The 18,061-nt window shown below is 41.7% G+C and overlaps 1 protein-coding gene across 1 annotated transcript in view; it reads left to right on the top strand.

The window, feature by feature from the left end:
- ABCC2 (ATP binding cassette subfamily C member 2) overlaps positions 1-18,061 on the top strand; it is a gene marked incomplete at both ends in the record, with an annotated part of 66,858 nt that overhangs the window by 20,519 nt on the left and 28,278 nt on the right. Inside the window, 8 exons of the mRNA XM_079699455.1 lie at positions 100-354; positions 1,409-1,474; positions 3,443-3,580; positions 4,116-4,262; positions 5,425-5,509; positions 6,276-6,342; positions 7,819-7,945; positions 9,446-9,622. Of these exons, the coding sequence (XP_079555581.1) occupies positions 100-354; positions 1,409-1,474; positions 3,443-3,580; positions 4,116-4,262; positions 5,425-5,509; positions 6,276-6,342; positions 7,819-7,945; positions 9,446-9,622 (1,062 nt within the window). The remainder of the gene's footprint in view (positions 1-99; positions 355-1,408; positions 1,475-3,442; positions 3,581-4,115; positions 4,263-5,424; positions 5,510-6,275; positions 6,343-7,818; positions 7,946-9,445; positions 9,623-18,061) is intronic.

Raw genomic sequence — 18,061 nt, forward strand, 5'->3', positions numbered from 1 at the left:
ATCCTTCTATTGTCTTTCACTTCCTTCCTGAATTTCCCCTCTCACACCCCAGTATCCTTGGCCCTGTCCAGGTGTCCCAATTCCAATCTTTGTTTTCAGGCGCTGACTCTATCCAACCAGGCCAGGAAGCAGTACACCACTGGAGAAACGGTGAACCTGATGTCTGTGGATGCCCAGAAGCTCATGGACGTGACCAGCTTCATCCACCTGCTGTGGTCAAACGTTCTACAGATTTCCTTGTCCATCTACTTCCTGTGGGCAGAGTTGGGACCCTCAGTCTTAGCAGGTGTCGGGGTGATGGTGCTCCTAATCCCAATTAATGGGGTAATTGCCACCAAGAATAGGGCTATTCAGGTAAAGAAACAGTCACTGGGGACATGTTTATGTTCTTCAAAGTCTAAAGTCTTTTACTTCCTCTATTCTGACTTGTGATTGGAGTTTGAGCAACGCAAAGCTGGTAGAAGACTTGCCACTGTCCCAGATGAACTTGGCTTTATCTTCCCTTTTCATCTTCTGACCACTCTTAGGGTTTATATACTCTGTCTTGATTCATATTCCTCATTGGAAAGAGAAGAGCCACCCAGGGACCCTGCATATAACTCTTACACCCTTTTCCACTGGGCTGTTCTTAGCACAGTGATTATTGGCCCTGTTTCTCCATCATAGCAATGCAAACCAACCACACAGAGCAGTCACATGAGCGACCCAAACTTTAGGCCTAAATCCTGGCAATCAACCCTGCTACCACCAGGTAGCAGGGCTCCATGTGGACAGTTGTTAGCTATGCCAGCAATCATATTTTGGATGGGTGAACTCAATGGTGTATGTCATTTAGTCCTTCATTTGTTTTGCATTCAGTTAATTGCAAATATTTAAAAAATATTGTTTGTATATCCTATTTTGGGGGGAACACAGCAGCAAATTAGACAAGGCTCTTGCTCTTGTGGAACTTAGGTTCTACTTGGGGTGGAGATTCAGGCCATAAACAAGTAAAAGCAAAGAAGGAAAATGTCAGTTATGATAAGTACTATGCAGAGAATTAAACAGGGTGATATGCTAGTGAGTGGGTGGGTGGCAGTTTTAGATTAGGGGATCAGGAAAGACCTCTGTGAGGAGGGGACATTGAGCTGAGCTCTGGACAGCAACAACCTGAATGTGAAGGAGGAAGCCATGGAAAAAACAACCTAGGAGGAGGGCACAGTCAGGCCAAGGCTGTTCGGGTTCAGAAAGAAGGTGGGTGTGGCAGGGGCAGGGAGGCAAGGAGGAGAGTGGGAGAGACACAGCCCATCACTGGGCACCTCAAGTTCTCACCAAGTGACAGCCACAGCACCACTGAGATTTAGTATCTGCAGCAAATCTGGACCCTCTCACATGGAAGTGTGTTCTGTGTTTCACTTTTTCCTGGCAGGTTCAAAATATGAAGTATAAAGACAAACGTTTAAAGATCATGAATGAGGTTCTCAGTGGGATCAAGGTGAGTAGCTGAGTGTAGGTGACTCTCTGGGCACAATGACAGCAACAGTGGGTTCTTGGGCTTAACAAACCTGCTAGAGGTTGTGGACTTCTGCTTCTGGGCCTGTGATGTGTCCCGTGACTTCTGATTCATTAACCCAGAAGTCTCCTGTTTCTTCCCCTGGTACTCCTCTCAGGACCTCTTTTGATCATGATTTCTATTTAATTATGTTAAATGGCTGTTTTGTTTTTGTATTTTACTGTAGAGATGGTCAAATGTGCACAAAAGTAAAGAGAATGGTTTAATGAAGCCCCATGGATTTATCATCCAGCTCCAGCAATTATGAGCATGACCTAACTTGTTTCATCTATATCCCCACTCCCCACTTCATGCCCTGCTAGATTATTTAAAATCAAATCTCAGATATTTTGTCATTTCATTTGTAAATACTGGGTATGTATTTCTAAAATAAGAACTTCATTTTTTAACATAACCACAATACCAATAGCATACCTGAAAAAAAAAAAGAACAGTCCTTTGATACCATTAAATTTCCCCAATTACCTCATACATGTCTTTTTAATTTAATTTTATTTTACCATTGGTTAGTTTGAATAAGGATCCAAAAACTGTCCACACATGGCAATTAGTTGATAGTGCTTTTAATCTACAGTAGTCATTTGGTCATTTTAGAGAAAACAAGTTGTCTTGTTCCAATGTTTCTTGTAAATTGGTGGTTAGATCTAGAGGCTTGAGTATAGTTTGGCTTGTTTGTTTTTTGTGTTTGTTTGTTTGGGGTGGGGTTGAGGGGCAAGGATACTTTCAGAGAGTGCTTGCTTCCTAACTTAGCGATGATGAGTGTTTATGGGGTCCAGGCGTTGTCAGCCTGACTCATCCCTTATTGTGTTTCCTGCTGTTCTTTCACCCAGGGCAGTGATTTGTGGCCCTGGAAGCACATTTCAATCCCCTGGGAAGTTTGTAAACCCACTGAGGCTTGGGGCCTACTTCAAACCATTTTAATTGGACTCTCTGGGGGTGAGGCTCAGGCATATATGTGTGTGTGTGTGTGTGTGTGTGTATAATTTTTTTTTAAAGCTCGCTAAGTGATTCTAATATGCAGCCAAGGTTGAAAACCACTGTCATAAAAGTTTTAGCAGCCACTGATGATCATTGCCTTGTTCTATTATTTCATTAGTAGTTGCAAAATGGTGATGTTTTAATTCCATTATTCCTTTGGCATTGCTTAGCTGGAATTGTGTAATGAAGAATGATCTTTAATCACCTAGTTGGTTACCCTAAAATAAAGTTTGTACAGGATAGGCAGGATAAATACAAGCTTCTTTCCTCTATTTACTAGTTTTCAAAATAATGCATTTTCATCCTTCAAAGGTGACCAGTAAATTCTTTTTTAATATATACATTGTTTTTGAATTCATGGACTTTAATATTACCCTAAACCTCTTGAAAATGAAAAAGAGGCCCCTTTGAACATCCTGATATTTCTCCACACAGAGCTCTATATGTCTTCTTGCCAATGTGGCAAAATGAAAGCATAGACCTGGTTTCGGGTCTCAGCTCTACCACTCGCTAGGGTGGTGGCTTTGGGCAAGTTACTTAGTCTCTCTCAACCTGTTTCCTTATTGTTAAAATGGATGCAGTAATTCTGTTAGAGTAGGTGGCTACCTCTTCCTGGTTTTCCCAGAACTTTCTGGGTTTAGCACTGAAAGCCCCATATCCTGGGCAACCTTTAATCCCAGGCAAAGTGGGACAGTTGGTCACACTTAGGACTAAGTAAGATAATGTATATAAAACGTTGTATACCTAGTAAGTTGTCAACAAATACAAGTTACCTTTCTGTAATCACACTTCATAATCTGAATTTCTACTTCCCCAATTTTGGGGAGCATATCCTAAAACATGGGTGGATGTTATGCACCTGATGTCCTTTTGGGGCAACAGTGTAAGCTGTGCTCTTTTCTATCCCATTAGATCCTGAAATATTTTGCCTGGGAACCTTCATTCCAAAACCAAGTCCACGACCTTCGTAAGAAAGAACTCAGGAACCTGCTGACATTTGGGCAGTTGCAGTCTGTGATGATATTTCTCTTATACTTAACTCCGGTGCTGGTGAGTGACAGGAGTCAGTGGGCTGGGTCAGCTTCCTGGAGAAGAAGGTCTGTTTAGATAGACTGCCCGCACCTGTAGGCCTGACCCTGAAATCCAGGGGCTCATCAAGTCCTCATGCTGCTATTCCTACCTCATGTCCCCAAATCTAGTTTCACCCTTGTGCACAATTCGGTGGTCTTGTCGCCCAGAGCAAGTTTCCAGGGGGTTCAGCATGAATGTGGTATCCAGGCATGGTCTGTGTGGGAAGGCTTCTTATCTTCTTGGGGAGGCCACGTGGGTCTGTAGCGGAAGGAACACTGATAACAGGAGCCAGGAGACTCGAGCTCTGGTCCCAGCAATGCCATTAGTTGACTTTATGACCTCAGGCAATATATTTCCTCCTCTTCTGGGCCCAGGCTTCTCATCTGTAACATGGGAGGGTTGAGATAATCCCTAAGACTCCTTCAACTCTGGTACAGTACTGTGTTCCTGAGACTTAGAACAAGGCTGCTAGATCCCTTTTAGGAATAAATCACAGATGGCTTTGCTTTTCCAGGTGTCTGTGATCACATTTTCCGTTTACGTCCTGGTGGACAGCAATAATATTCTGGATGCAGAAAAGGCCTTCACCTCCATCACCCTCTTCAATATCCTGCGCTTCCCCATGAGCATGCTTCCCATGATGGTCTCCTCCATCCTCCAGGTGGGTAGGAACTCTCACTGCTAACTGATTAGCTCTGGTTAAAAGCCTTAGAGTCCAGAATGACTGGTCTGTCATATCTCATTTCTAGCTTCTGCTGGTGAACCTTCAATTAGAGAGATTTTTTTGGTCTCTGGAGACCAGAAGTTTGATTTAGTAAAATCACAAGCTCATTGAGCCCCAGTTTTTCTGACTATAAACTGAGGATAATCATCTCAGTCTCATCCATCTCCTTGGGAGGTATTTATGTAGCATTAGGGAAATATGGCACAAAAGGAGAGAAAAGACTTCTCTTTGGATGAAGCCACATACATGGTGGTAAAACCAAATGCAATCTGGGAGCCTCAAGCTGTCAGAAAATGGGCCATAGGGAGTGTTTGGGTCCTGAAAACTGAGCACAGTCACTGAGACAGACCAGGTACTAGACCTCAGGAGGACGTGCACGGGGCAGGTGGCAGACTGGTGAGGCAGCCAGGATGACAAAGTGTGGCGACCTGCATTCATCCTGGAGGTGGCTGGCTTCAGACAGCTCAGGCCGTAGGAAGGACTGGGGTTTAGGAAAAGACCTCTCCCGGTACTGGAGGGTGTTAAGGAAGGCTGATAGATTTGGCTGATAAAGAAATAACATGCTCTTTTTAGATTCAGATAGTTCATCGCATAGAGAGCAAAAGCAGGATCAGCAGAGGTGACAGCTCCCTGCATAACAAAGGGGCCCGGTGACCATGGCATGTGGGCAGTGAGGCACTGTATGGGTCATGGACTCAGTTAAAGAAGAACATGCCAGGGGCCCAGTTACCAGAATCAGACAGAAGTTTTGTCTTAAAAGAAGGCAGAAGACAGTTTCTGGAACTAGGTCCAAAGAGAGCAGTAGAATTGACCTCCCCCCACTCACCACAGTGAGTTTTCTGAGGGGCTGAAATAGAGCATCTTAATTTCCCTCTGTTCAGAGTGGGCTGGCCCCCAGGGCTGAGGTGTGGCTTAATCACGCTGGGGAGGGGGGCCGAGGGTTGGGGGCCAGAGGTTCCAGGTGTGGCAAATAGCAAATCATGGGTAAGAAGCCTGGCAGGTTGACTATCTGCTTCCACATTCAAGGCTGATGACGAAGTCAAACTCCTCTACTTGTGCTTGTCATTGAGGTTTTTTAATCTTTTATGTCCTTCTCTAGGCCAGTGTTTCCGTAGAACGGCTAGAGAAATATTTGGGAGGGGATGACTTGGACACATCTGCCATTCGACATGACTGCAATTTTGGTAAGTGAATTTGGAAGTTGCATCCCATATATATTCACAGTGTTGGCACCAGTACTTTGCAGCAAGAAACTGATGGAAAGGGAAAGCTAGGGGACTTACCTTGCACCTATATTTGCACAGTATGCGTACCGTTATTACTTAAATTATGCTTTCATTTAGAACAGATTGCTTAACCAGATTGCCAAGCTAAGCTGGGGCAGCTATTCTGAGGATAAGCAGGGAATCCTGCAAAGGATCTAGAAAACAGAAGTCCGGATGGAGCCAGGCATGTGGAATTGGGAAGATAGGCTGGAGTGAAAGAACACACAAGTTCTAAAGGTTTAAGGATTGGGGGGCATCCATAGCCAGAAGGAGCAGTGGGTCTGGAATCCAGGGCAGGGAATGGCTGAGTTTATATTTGGAAGTGGAATTTATACAAGAGACTAGGCAACAGAGGGGCTGAGTTTATATTTGGAAGTGGAATTTATACAAGAGACTAGGCAACAGAGGGCCTGGGTATGTACCCAGACTGTCTGTAGATCAAGAATCTGGGCTACCAACAGCCTTGGGATTCCTAAGTAAAAAAAGGACATCGTATGCAGGCAACTCTCGGTCTCATCCCAGGAGCTTTCATTTGCCTCTTGTCAACTCAGGAGTCAGCACCTGACAGAGGCAATCTTGGGCTCTGCTGGAGGAAGCAGTGAGGGACACCTGAAGGCTAAGAGAAAGGGCAGACAGACATGTGGGGACCTACATCTGACTTAAAGAGGGGACTTTTTCCCAACAGACAAAGCTGTGCAGTTTTCTGAGGCATCCTTTACCTGGGACCACGATTTGGAAGTCACAATCCAAGAGTGAGTTGCCTCCTTTTCCTCTTGCTGTTTTTTAGGATTCTCCTTGCTAGTCTTGTTATTGAAAAATTCCATGTAATATAATACATGGGGAAATGAGCTATGTGCATGTGTTCAGTTAGAGACTAGGGCATGCTAAACTCCTGGAGGGATGAACTGACAGCAAAGATCCTGAGCCCCTGTCCCTGTAACTACATCTGCTACCCTGCTTTCCTACTGTGGGACAGTGCACATCCAGCTGAGAGCCTATGAAGACATTTATTCTCCAGACTGTGGATGGAGGTAGTGCAGGGTTGGCAGGTAGCCTAGGTCTCTGGGTATGGTAGTGGATACACACAAGAACCTGAACTCAATTTAAGTTCATTTATTCACTTAAGAATAGTAATCAAGAAAAATCTGCCGCCTTTGCCCAGAGTGGTTGTTGGGAGCTGCCTCTATAATCAACTTCAGATCTGGAATTTTTCATCTACATAACCCATTCTCACATTCCCCTGCCTTAAGCCAACGCTTTCTTGCCACATTGCTGCGTGTAATGTGTTCCTTAAGCACTGCATGTACTGGTACACCCAACTCAGCCACTGAGCACAGCACCACAGAGTACAGCAGGAGCCCAAGCAGGCCAGATTTTTTCTTCACAACTGAGTATACCTGATCATCTCCCTGCTACAACCAGAACTTTCCACATTTCTCTCCTATTCCTAGATCCTTTAACATGGACTCTGGAGCTTGCCCCAGCATGTGTCAGGCCAGAAGCCCCACCTCTGAACCCTCCCAACCTGAAAGCATCACTTTGCAGAGAGCAGAGTGGACATAGCTCCCACTTCGTTAGTAGTATAAGTCTGGAAGGAGTCCAGCTCAAGGGGCAGGTTCAGAACGCCTGTGAACAAGTTCCCCATGTTCCTAATGTTCTAGGGACTCAAATAATAGGGCCAGAACAGAGAGTTTCCAGGAGCCTGGCCCAGTGTGGGTCCCTCCCCAGCCAGACTCAGCCAGATCTCCAGGGGGAGGGGAGCAGGGAATCTGTGCTTTCAGCAAGTGTTTTACTGAATGGTTATTCTCATTGAATGGCCAACTTGGGGATACATTAATCTGGTCCAACCCCATTAGTTTAGAAATGAGAGTCCAGGAGAAGTGACCCTCCAAGATCACGCAGCTCGGCAGTGGCAGACTTGGGAGTTGAACCCATAGGGTCTTGTTCAGTGGTACCACGTTGGCTCTAAAATAATTTTTCCAGTGAAAACTCACATTTGGCACAAACAACTTATATATGAGGGCTTACTCTCAAAACTCTTAGAGCAGAAAAAAAATCATTAGAGAAATACTTTGGAGTATTGTATATGCAAGACAAATTTTCCAATCTTAAGGGAAAATCTCCTAATAATCAGACTTCCTGTGGAGCGTCTGAGAAGTGGCTTGAACTTCTCCTGAATAACACCCCTCCACATACCCATCTCCTTCAAGTGCACTTCTCTCTTTCAGCGTGAACCTAGACATTATGCCAGGCCAACTGGTGGCTGTGCTGGGCACTGTGGGCTCTGGGAAATCCTCCTTGATGTCAGCCATGCTGGGAGAAATGGAAAATGTCCATGGGCACATCACAGTCAAGGTGAGAAGGAATGCCAAGGAGAAGACTTCTGACACTCAGATGTGGTCTCTTGGCGCTGCCTTCTCATTGGGAGAATGAACTAGAATCTGATAACTACTCCTGTCATGTTGCTGTAGGTGAGGTCGTGGAGACATCTGGGAGACTTGTAAATGGTAGATTCTTTGCCCCACCCCACATATATAATCATTTTCTGGGGTAGATTCTAAAAACCTGCATTTTTAATGAGCTCCCCAGGTGATTCTCATATGCATACTAAAGTTTGAAAACTTGAATAGAGATGTCTTCTATCAAAGTATAGGTAATTCTACTATATCTGTGTTTCTGAAAACCTCACATTCTGCGAAACTGTACAATAAAAATAATAGACCTGGGGGAAAGAATTGGAACAGATCATTAAAAACGTAACTTTGTAAACAGGGTAGCAACAAAAACAACAACAGCAATAATAATAAAAACAGTAGCACTGTAAAATCTCCACTGACAATTACACCCAGCTTCACAATTAGTTCTGGGCCTCTCACCTCTTCCTTTGAGAGCTGGGTGTTTGAGGGCACTTGCTTCCAGTGCAAAAACATGACATAGAGTATAGATGTCATCAATTATAATTTTTTTAAATAGAGAGGAAATGTTTTCATGGCATCTCCATCAGTACTCTCAGCTTCCCCAGAGAGCTAAATTTAGGGGAAATTATAGGTATCCGGAATCATTTAACCAGCCACTACTCACACCAAAAAGAGGCACGTCTATAGATTTTTAGCTTTTCTTAAGATCTTCATATATTGCTAAGCCTTTCTTCTTAATTATAAGAAAGCTTGCCCCTAATTGCTTTACACTGACATGCTTGGAAAAATTTTAAGAACCAACACTTCTTCCACATTATACTGACATTATTCCCTGATTTACTGATTACTAATGAGATAATTTGCATTAAATAAACATGCAGTATAGCAGAGCAGACTCTACAGATTTAACTCTGCCTCCTAACTCCTTTCAGGAAGCTTTTTCTTGCTAACTCATAACTGAGTTTGTCCTCAAACACAGGCATTTATCAGGCTCCATCTCTCATTTGACACGATCTGTTTCGTGCATCAGCCTGGAACCCAAATTTCAGTCTCTTAGTTGTTGCTTCCTAAGATGTTGTCTATACCATTCCCCCATCAGTGTTGGCCCTCTGTTGGTCCTAGTAAACTCTCTGGGGTCTGACTAAAACCCTGTTCTAGAAGCAGCACGTGCAGTCATCCTCCATTTTGGGGATCATGGCTAGAGAGTGATAGTCCAAAAAAGGAGACTTTAAATGATGCATAGGATATTGAATCTTTCTCCCTGGATGGTGCAATAAATACATGCACCTTTATAAATATCAATTGCTCGGTCAGCCTGACATACATTTTTTAAAAATCTACATTCCATTTGTTCCTCCCAACTCCTGCCACCCCCTCCTTCAACACTGCATTTCCAGAGGAACAAAACTGTCATATGGTCTGACCCTTCCCATCCTAGGGCACTGTAGCCTATGTCCCGCAGCAGTCCTGGATCCAGAACGGCACCATAAAGGACAACATCCTTTTTGGGTCGGAGTTGGATGAAAAGAAATACCAGCAAGTTCTGGAGGCCTGTGCCCTCTTCCCCGACTTGGAAGTGCTGCCTGGGGGAGACCTGGCTGAGATTGGAGAGAAGGTACTTGGGACACCAAGGGGCCTTGAAGGGTGAAGAAATAGTGAAGGAAAAGAGTAAGGGTGGTGAAGAAGTACATGACAGTAAAATAGTTGATCAATTTGGATGGTCAAGCCTGGAACAAACACCAGAAAACATGAGTTTGCACAATATTTTGTGCAAATAACTCAGAAATTTAAAATATTGTACCTAGAAGCAAATATAGGAACTGTGTAATCTAAAGGAGAGATGACGAGGCTAGGACCTGAGAGGTTAACTAAGAAGCAGCTGACCCAAATCTGACCTCACAGGTGGAGGGCCAGAGGCAGACCAGAGCCTAGTTGTCCTGACTCTACTTCTGTATACCATTGAGGACCAGAGTATTGTTCTAATAATCTGCTTTGAACACATAGAAATTTAGAGTATATTATTTTCTCATGTTGTCAAATGCCTTTCTTAAAAATTAATTTTTAATGACTGTTTTGAATTATATGAATATAGTATAATTTGTTTAGAAATCCCTGATTACTACATATTTGGGATGTTTTTATACTCTTTCCCCATTACTAAACATGAATATAGTAGTTTTTTGGGGAAAGATCTTGAGATGTTAGAAGACTAGTGAAGATATAGCTCTAGAATGATTTTGTTCATTAATTCAGCATATTTTTATTGAGTACCTACTATGTGCCACACACTATTTTAAGTGCTGGAGTTGCATCCACGAACAGACAAAAATCTACCCTGATATAGCTCTACATTCTCATGAGGAGGAAGCAACAACAAAATAAGTAAATTATATGATATAAAATGGTAAGTTGGCCATGCTTTTGATTATTGGGCCTAAAGTTATTTATTTGAATCAAAGATATTTATTTGTATAAAGGAACTTGTGTTACTGAACTGCACTTGGGTCTGGCTGCCCACCACACAGCACAGCCAATCTACTGACGTTGGGTTGTGGTGAAGGAAAGTGCAGTGTTTATTGCAGGGCCCAGCAAGGAGAATGGTCAGCTCATGCTCAAAAGACCCAAACTCCTCAATGGCTTTCAGGGAATGTTTTTTTTATTATTATTATTTTAAAATATTTATTTATTTATTGGCTGTGTTGGGTGTTAGTTGTGGCATGCGTCATCTTTCGTTGTGGCGTGTGTGCAGGCTTCTCTCTAGTTGTGGCACGTGGGCTCCAGAGCATATGAGCTCTGTAATTGCGGCACATGGGCGCTTTAGTTGTGGCACATGGGCTTAGTTCCCCCGCAGCATGTGGGATCTTAGTTCCCCAACCAGGGATCGAACTGGTGTCCCCTGCATTGCAATAGAGACTTTTTTTTCTTTTAACATCTTTATTGCAGTATAATTGCTTTACAATGGTATGTTACTTTCTGCTTCATAACAAAGAGAATCAGCTATACATATACGTATATCCCCATATCTCCTCCCTCGTGCATCACACTCCCACCCTCCCTATCCCAGCCCTCTGGGTGGTCACAAAGCACTGAGCTGATGTGGGTGTTTCCCACTAGCTATCTATTTTACATTTGGTAGTGTATATATGTCCATACCACACTCTAACTTCGTCCCAGCTTACCTTCGCCCTCCCCGTATCCTCAAGTTCATTCTCTCTGTCTGCGTCTTTATTCCTATCCTGCCCCTATGTTCTTCAGAACCATTTGTTTTAGATACCATATATATGTGTTACCATATGGTATTTGTTTTTCTCTTTCTGACTTACTTCACACTGTATGACAAACTCTAGGTCCATCCACCTCACTACAAATAACTCAATTTCGTTTTTTTATGGCTGAGTAATATTCCATTGTATATATGTGCCGCATCTTCTTTATCCATTCATCTGTCGATGGACACTTAGGTTGCTTCCAAGTCCTGGCTATTGTAAATAGAGCTGCAATGAACATTGTGGTACATGACTCTTTTTGAATTATGGTTTTCTCAGGGTATATGTCCAGTAGTGGGATTCCTGGGTCGTATGGTAGTTCTATTTTTAGTTTTTTAGGAACCTCCATACTGTTCTCCATAGTGGTTGTATCAATTTACATTCACACCAACAGTGCAAGAGGGTTCCCTTTTCTCCACACCCTCTCCAGCATTTATTGTTTCTAGATTTTTATTTATTTATTTATTTTTTGCGGTACGCAGGCCTCTCACTGCTGTGGCCTCTCCCGTTGCGGACCACGGGCTCTGGACGCGCAGGCTCAGCAGCCATGGTTCATGGGCCCAGCTGCTCTGTGGCATGTGGGATCCTCCCAGAACGGGACACACACCTGCGTCCCCTGCATCGGCAGGCAGACTCTCAACCACTGCGCTACCAGGGAAGTCCCTAGATTTTTTGATGATGGCCATTCTGACTGGTGTGAGATGATATCTCTTTGTAGTTTTAATTTGAATTTCTCTAATGATTAGTGATGTTGAGCATTCTTTCATGTGTTTGTTGGCAATCTGTATATCTTCTTTGGAGAAATATCTATCTAGGTCTTCTGCCCACTTTTGGATTGGGTTGTTTGTTTTTTTGTTATTGAGCTGCATGTGCTGCTTGTAAATTTTGGAGATTTATCCTTTGTCAGTTGCTTCATTTTCAAATATTTTCTTGCATTCTGAGGGTTGTCTTTTGGTCTTGTTTATGGTTTCCTTTCTGTGCAAAAGCTTTTAAGTTTCATTAGGTCCAATTTGTTTATTTAGGTTTTTATTTCCATTTCTCTAGGAGGTGGGTCAAAAAGGATCTTGCTATGATTTATGTCATAGAGTGTTCTGCCTATGTTTTCCTCTAAGAGTTTTATAGTCTCTGGCCTTACATTTAGGTCTTTAATCCATTTTGAGCTTATTTTTGTGTATGGTGTTAGGGAGTGTTCTAATCTCATACTTTTACATGTACCTGTCCAGTTTGCCCAGCACCACTTACTGAAGAGGCTGTCCTTTCTCCACTGTACATTCCTGCCTCCTTTATCAAAGATAAGGTGACTATATGTGCGTGGGTTTATCTCTGGGCTTTCTATACTGTTCCATTGATCTATATTTCTGTTTTTGTGCCAGTACCATACTGTCTTGATTACTATAGCTTTGTAGTATAGTCTGAAGTCAGGGAGCCTGATTCCTCCAGCTCCGTTTTTCGTTCTCAAGATTGCTTTCGGTATTCGGGGTCTTTTGTGTTTCCATACAAATTGTGAAATTTTTTGTTCTAGTTCTGTAAAAAATGCCAGTGGTCGTTTGATAGGGATTGCATTGAATCTGTAGATTGCTTTGGGTAGTAGAGTCATTTTCACAATGTTGATTCTTCCAATCCAAGAGCATGGTATGTCTCTCCATCTGTTTGTATCATCTTTAATTTCTTTCATCAGTGTCTTCATAATTTTCTGCATATAGGTCTTTTGTCTCCTTAAGTAGGTTTATTCCTAGATATTTTGCTCTTTTTGTTGCAATGGTAAATGGGAGTGTTTTCCTAATTTTACTTTCTGATTTTTCATCATTAGTGTATAGGAATGCCAGAGATTTCTGTGCATTAATTTTGTATCCTGCTACTTTACAAAATTCAGTGATTAGCTCTAGTAGTTTTCTGGTAGCATCTTTAGCATTCTCTATGTATAGTATCATGTCATCTGCAAACAGTGACAGCTTTACTTCTCCTTTTCCGATTTGGATTCCTTTTATTTCCTTTTTTTCTCTGATTGCTGTGGCTAAAACTTCGAAAACTATGTTGAGTAAGAGTGGTGAGAGTGGGCAACCTTGTCTTGTTCCTGATCTTAGTGGAAATGCTTTCAGTTTTTCACCATTGAGCACGATGTTGGCTGTGGGTTTGTCATATATGGCCTTTATTATGTTGAGGAAAGTTCCCTCTATGCCTACTTTCTGCAGGGTTTTTATCATAAATGGGTGTTGAATTTTGTCAAAAGCCTTCTCGGCATCTATTGAGATGATCATATGGTTTCTCTCCTTCAATTTGTTAATATGGTGTATCACGTTGATTGATTTGAAGATATTGAAGAATCCTTGTATTCTTGGCATAAGCCCTACTTGATCATGGTGTATCATGGTGTATGATCCTTTTAATGTGCTGTTGGATTCTGTTTGCTAGTATTTTGTTGAGGACTTTTGCATCTAATTCATCAGTGATATTGGCCTGTAGTTTTCTTTCTTTGTGACATCTTTGTCTGGTTTTGGTATCAGGGTGATGGTGGCCTCTTAGAATGAGTTTGGGAGTGTTCCTCCCTCTGCTATATTTTGGAAGAGTTTGAGAAGGATAGGTGTTAGCTCTTCTCTAAATGTTTGAAAGAATTCATCTGTGAAGCCATCTGGTCCTGGGCTTTTGTTTGTTGGAAGATTTTTAATCACAGTTTCAATTTCAGTGCTTGTGATCGGTCTGTTCATATTTTCTATTACTTCCTGATTCAGTCTTGGCAGGTTGTGCATTTCTAAGAATTTGTCCATTTCTTCCAGGTTGTCCATTTTTTTGGCATAGAGTTGCTTGTAGTAATCTCTCATGATCTTTTGTATTTCTGCAGTGTCAGTTACTTCTCCTTTTTCATTTCTAATTCTATTGATTTGAGTCTTCTCCCTTTTTTTCTTGATGACTCTGGCTAATGGTTTATCAATTTTGTTTATCTTCTCAAAGAACAAGCTTTTAGTTTTATTGATCTTTGCTATCGTTTCCTTCATTTTTTCATTTATTTCTGATCTGATCTTTATGATTTCTTTCCTTCCATTAACTTTGAGGTTTTTTGGTTCTTCTTTCCCTAATTGCTTTAGGTGCAAGGTTAGGTTGTTTATTCGAGAGTTTCCTGTTTCTTAAGGTAGAATTGTATTGCTATAAACTTCCGTGTTAGAACTGCTTTTGCTGCATCCCACAGGTTTTGGGTTGTCGTGTCTCCATTGTTATTTGTTTCTAGGTATTTTTTGATTTCCTCTTTGATTTCTTCAGTGATCAGTTCGTTGTTAAGTAGTGTATTGTTTAGCCTTCATGTGTTTGTATTTTTTACAGATCTTATCCTGTAATTGATATCTTGTCTCATAGCATTGTGGTCAGAAAAGATACTTGATACAATTTCAATTTTCTTAAATTTACCAAGTCTTGATTTGTGACCCAAGATATGATGTATCCTGGAGAATGTTCCATGAGCACTTGAGAAAAATGTGTATTCTGCTGTTTTTGGATGGAATGTCCTATAAATATCAGTTAAGTCCATCTTGTTTAATGTATCATTTAAAGCTTGTGTTTCCTTATTTATTTTCATTTTGGATGATCTGTCCATTGGTGAAAGTGGGGTGTTAAAGTCCCTTACTATGAATGTGTTGCTGTCGATTTCCCCTTTTATGGCTGTTAGTATTTGTGTTATGTATTGAGGTGCTCCTATATTGGGTGTATAAATATTTATAATTGTTATATCTTCCTCCTGGATTGATCCCTTGATCATTATGTAGTGTCCTTCTTTGTCTTTTGTAATGTCTTTATTTTAAAGTCTATGTTGTCTGATATGAGAATTGCTACTCCAGCTTTCTTTTGATTTCCATTTGCATGGAATATCTTTTTCCATCCCCTCACTTTCAGTCTGTATGTGTCCCTAGGTCTCAAGTGGGTCTCTTGTAGACAACATATATATGGGTCTTGTTTTTGTATCCATTCATCCAATCTGTGTCTTTTGGTGGAAGCATTTAATCCATTTACATTTAAGGTAATTGATATGTATGTTCCTATTCCCATTTTCTTAATTGTTTTGGGTTTGCTATTGTAGGTCTTTTCCTTCTCTTGTGTTTCTTGCCTAGAGAAGTTCCTTTAGCATTTGTTGTAAAGCTGGTTTGGTGGTGCTGAACTCTCTCAGCTTTTGCTGGTCTGTAAAGATTTTAATTTCTCCATAAAATCTGAATGAGATCCTTGTTGGGTAGAGTAATCTTGGTTGTAGGTTTTTCTCCTTCATCACTTTAAATATGTCCTGCCACTCCCTTCTGGCTTGCAGAGTTTCTGATGAAAGATCACCTGTTAAACTTATGGGGATTCCCTTGTGTGTTGTTTTTTCCTTGCTGCTTTTAATATGTTTTCTTTGTTTTTAATTTTTGATAGTTTGATTAATATGCGTCTTGGCGTGTTTCTCCTTGGATTTATCCTGTATGGGACTCTCTGTGCTTCCTGGACTTGATTAACTATTTCCTTTCCCATATTAGGGAAGTTTTCAACTATAATCTCTTCAAATATTTTCTCAGTCCCTTTCTTTTTCTCTTCTTCTTCTGGGACCCCTATAATTCAAATGTTGGTGCGTTTAATGTTGTCCCAGAGGTCTCTGAAACTGTCCTCAGTTCTTTTCATTCTTTTTTCTTGATTCTGCTCTGCAGTAGTTATTTCCACTGTTTTATCTTCCAGGTCACTTACCCGTTCTTCTGCCTCAGTTATTCTGCTATTGATCTCTTCTAGAGTATTTTTAATTTCATTTTTTTGTGTTGTTCATCATTGCTGTTTCCTCTTTAGTTCTTCTAGGTCCTTGTTAAATGTTTCTTGCATTTTCTCTATTCTATTTCCAAGATTTTGGATCATCTTTACTCATTCTGAATTCTTTTTCGGGTAGACTACCTATTTCATCTTCATTTGTTAGGTCTGGTGGGTTTTTATCTTGCTACTTCATCTGCTGTGTGTTTTTCTGTCTTCTCATTTTGCTTATCTTACTGTGTTTGGGGTTTTCTTTTTTGCAGGCTGCAGGGTCGTAGTTCCCATTGTTTTTGGTGTCTGTCCCCAGTGGCTAAAGTTGGTTCAGTGGGTTGCATAGGTTTCCTGGTGGAGGGGACTAGTGCCTGTGTTCTGGTGGATGAGGCTGGATCTTGTCTTTCTGGTGGGCAGGTCCACATCTGGTGGTGTGTTTTGGGGTTTCTGTGGCCTTATTATGATTTTAGGCAGCCTCTCTGCTAATGGGTGGGGTTGTGTTCCTGTCTTGCTTGTTTGGCATAGGGTGTCCAGCACTGTAGCTTGCTGGCCGTTGAGTGAAGCTGGATGTTGCTATTGAGATGGAGATCTCTGGGAGATTTTCACCATTTGATATTACGTGGAGCTGGGAGGTCTCTTGTGGACCAGTGTCCTGAAGTTGGCTCTCCCACGTCAGAGGCACAGCACTGACTCCTGGCTGCAGAACCAACAGCCCTTCATCCACACGGCTCAGAGCTCAAAGATTTTGAAAGACGGCTTTGGCCTCCTGGGATCACGCCCTTTAAGCTTTGTAAGTTCCATGTTAATTAGTTTGGTTTATCCATCTGTATCTGAGGGGCAGGTTCATTGCTGCTGTTCAGGAAGGTGGATGGAAACGAGAAGAGTTCATCCAAGACTTCAGATCTATGAAGTAAGCATGTTCTTCTCGGTGCGCTGGGATATGACTTCAGGATATCTGACTCCAATTCCGGTACTCACGGACTAAAGGATGCCACCTCTCCTTGACGTTGCAGACTTTAGGGAAATAGCTTTCTGACGTTGCATTCCCAGGTTTGGCCCCTGTAAAGCGGCATCCCCTGGAATTACTCTTATTTCTGTTACAAAGAGGGACAGCCCAATGAAAGCAATGCACAGGGCAAGGTCTGAGGAAAGGGCGCAGAACTTCTGTGTTCTCTCTGAGCAAGCCATTCTCCCCCAGCCTCCAAGCCTTCATCTGTTTGTAGATTTTTTGATAATGGCCATTCTGACTGGTGTGAGGTGATACCTCATTGCAGTTTTGATTTGCATTTCTCTAATGATTAATGATGTTGAGCATTCTTTCATGTGTTTGTTGGCAATCTGTATATCTTCTTTGGAGAAATGTCTTTCTAGGTCTTCTGCCCATTTTTGGTTTGGTTTGTTTTTTTGATATCGAGCTGCATGAGCTGCTTATAAATGTTGGAGATTAATCTTTTGTCAGTTGCTTCATTTGCAAATATTTTCTCGCATTCTGAGGATTGTCTTTTGGTCTTGTTTATGGTGTCCTTTGTTGTGCAAAAGCTTTTAAGTTTCATTACATCCCATTTTTTAATTTATGTTTTTATTTCCATTTCTCTAGGAGGTGGGTCAAAAGGGTCTTGCTGTGATTTATGTCATAGAGTGTTCTGCCTATGTTTTCCTCTAAGAGTTTTATAGTGCCTGGCCTTACATTTAGGTCTTTAATCCATTTTGAGTTTATTTTTGTGTATGGTGTTAGGAGTGTTCTAATTTCATTCTTTTACATGTAGCTGTCCAGTTTTCCCAGCCCACTTATTGAAGAGCCTATCTTTTCTCCATTGTATGTTCTTGCCTCCTTTATCAAAAATAAGGTGACCATATGTGTGTGGGTTTGTCTCTGGGCTTTCTATCTTGTTCCATTGATCTATATTTCTGTTTTTGTGCCAGTACCTTACTCTCTTGATTACTGTAGATTTGTAGTATAGTTTGAAGTCAGGAAGCCTGATTCCTCCAGCTCCGTTTTTCCTTCTCAAGATTGCTTTGGCTATTTGGGGTCTTTTGAGTTTCTG

Source organism: Hyperoodon ampullatus (assembly GCF_949752795.1).
Source record: "Hyperoodon ampullatus genome assembly, chromosome: 1".
Classification (NCBI taxonomy): Eukaryota; Metazoa; Chordata; class Mammalia; order Artiodactyla; family Ziphiidae; genus Hyperoodon; species Hyperoodon ampullatus.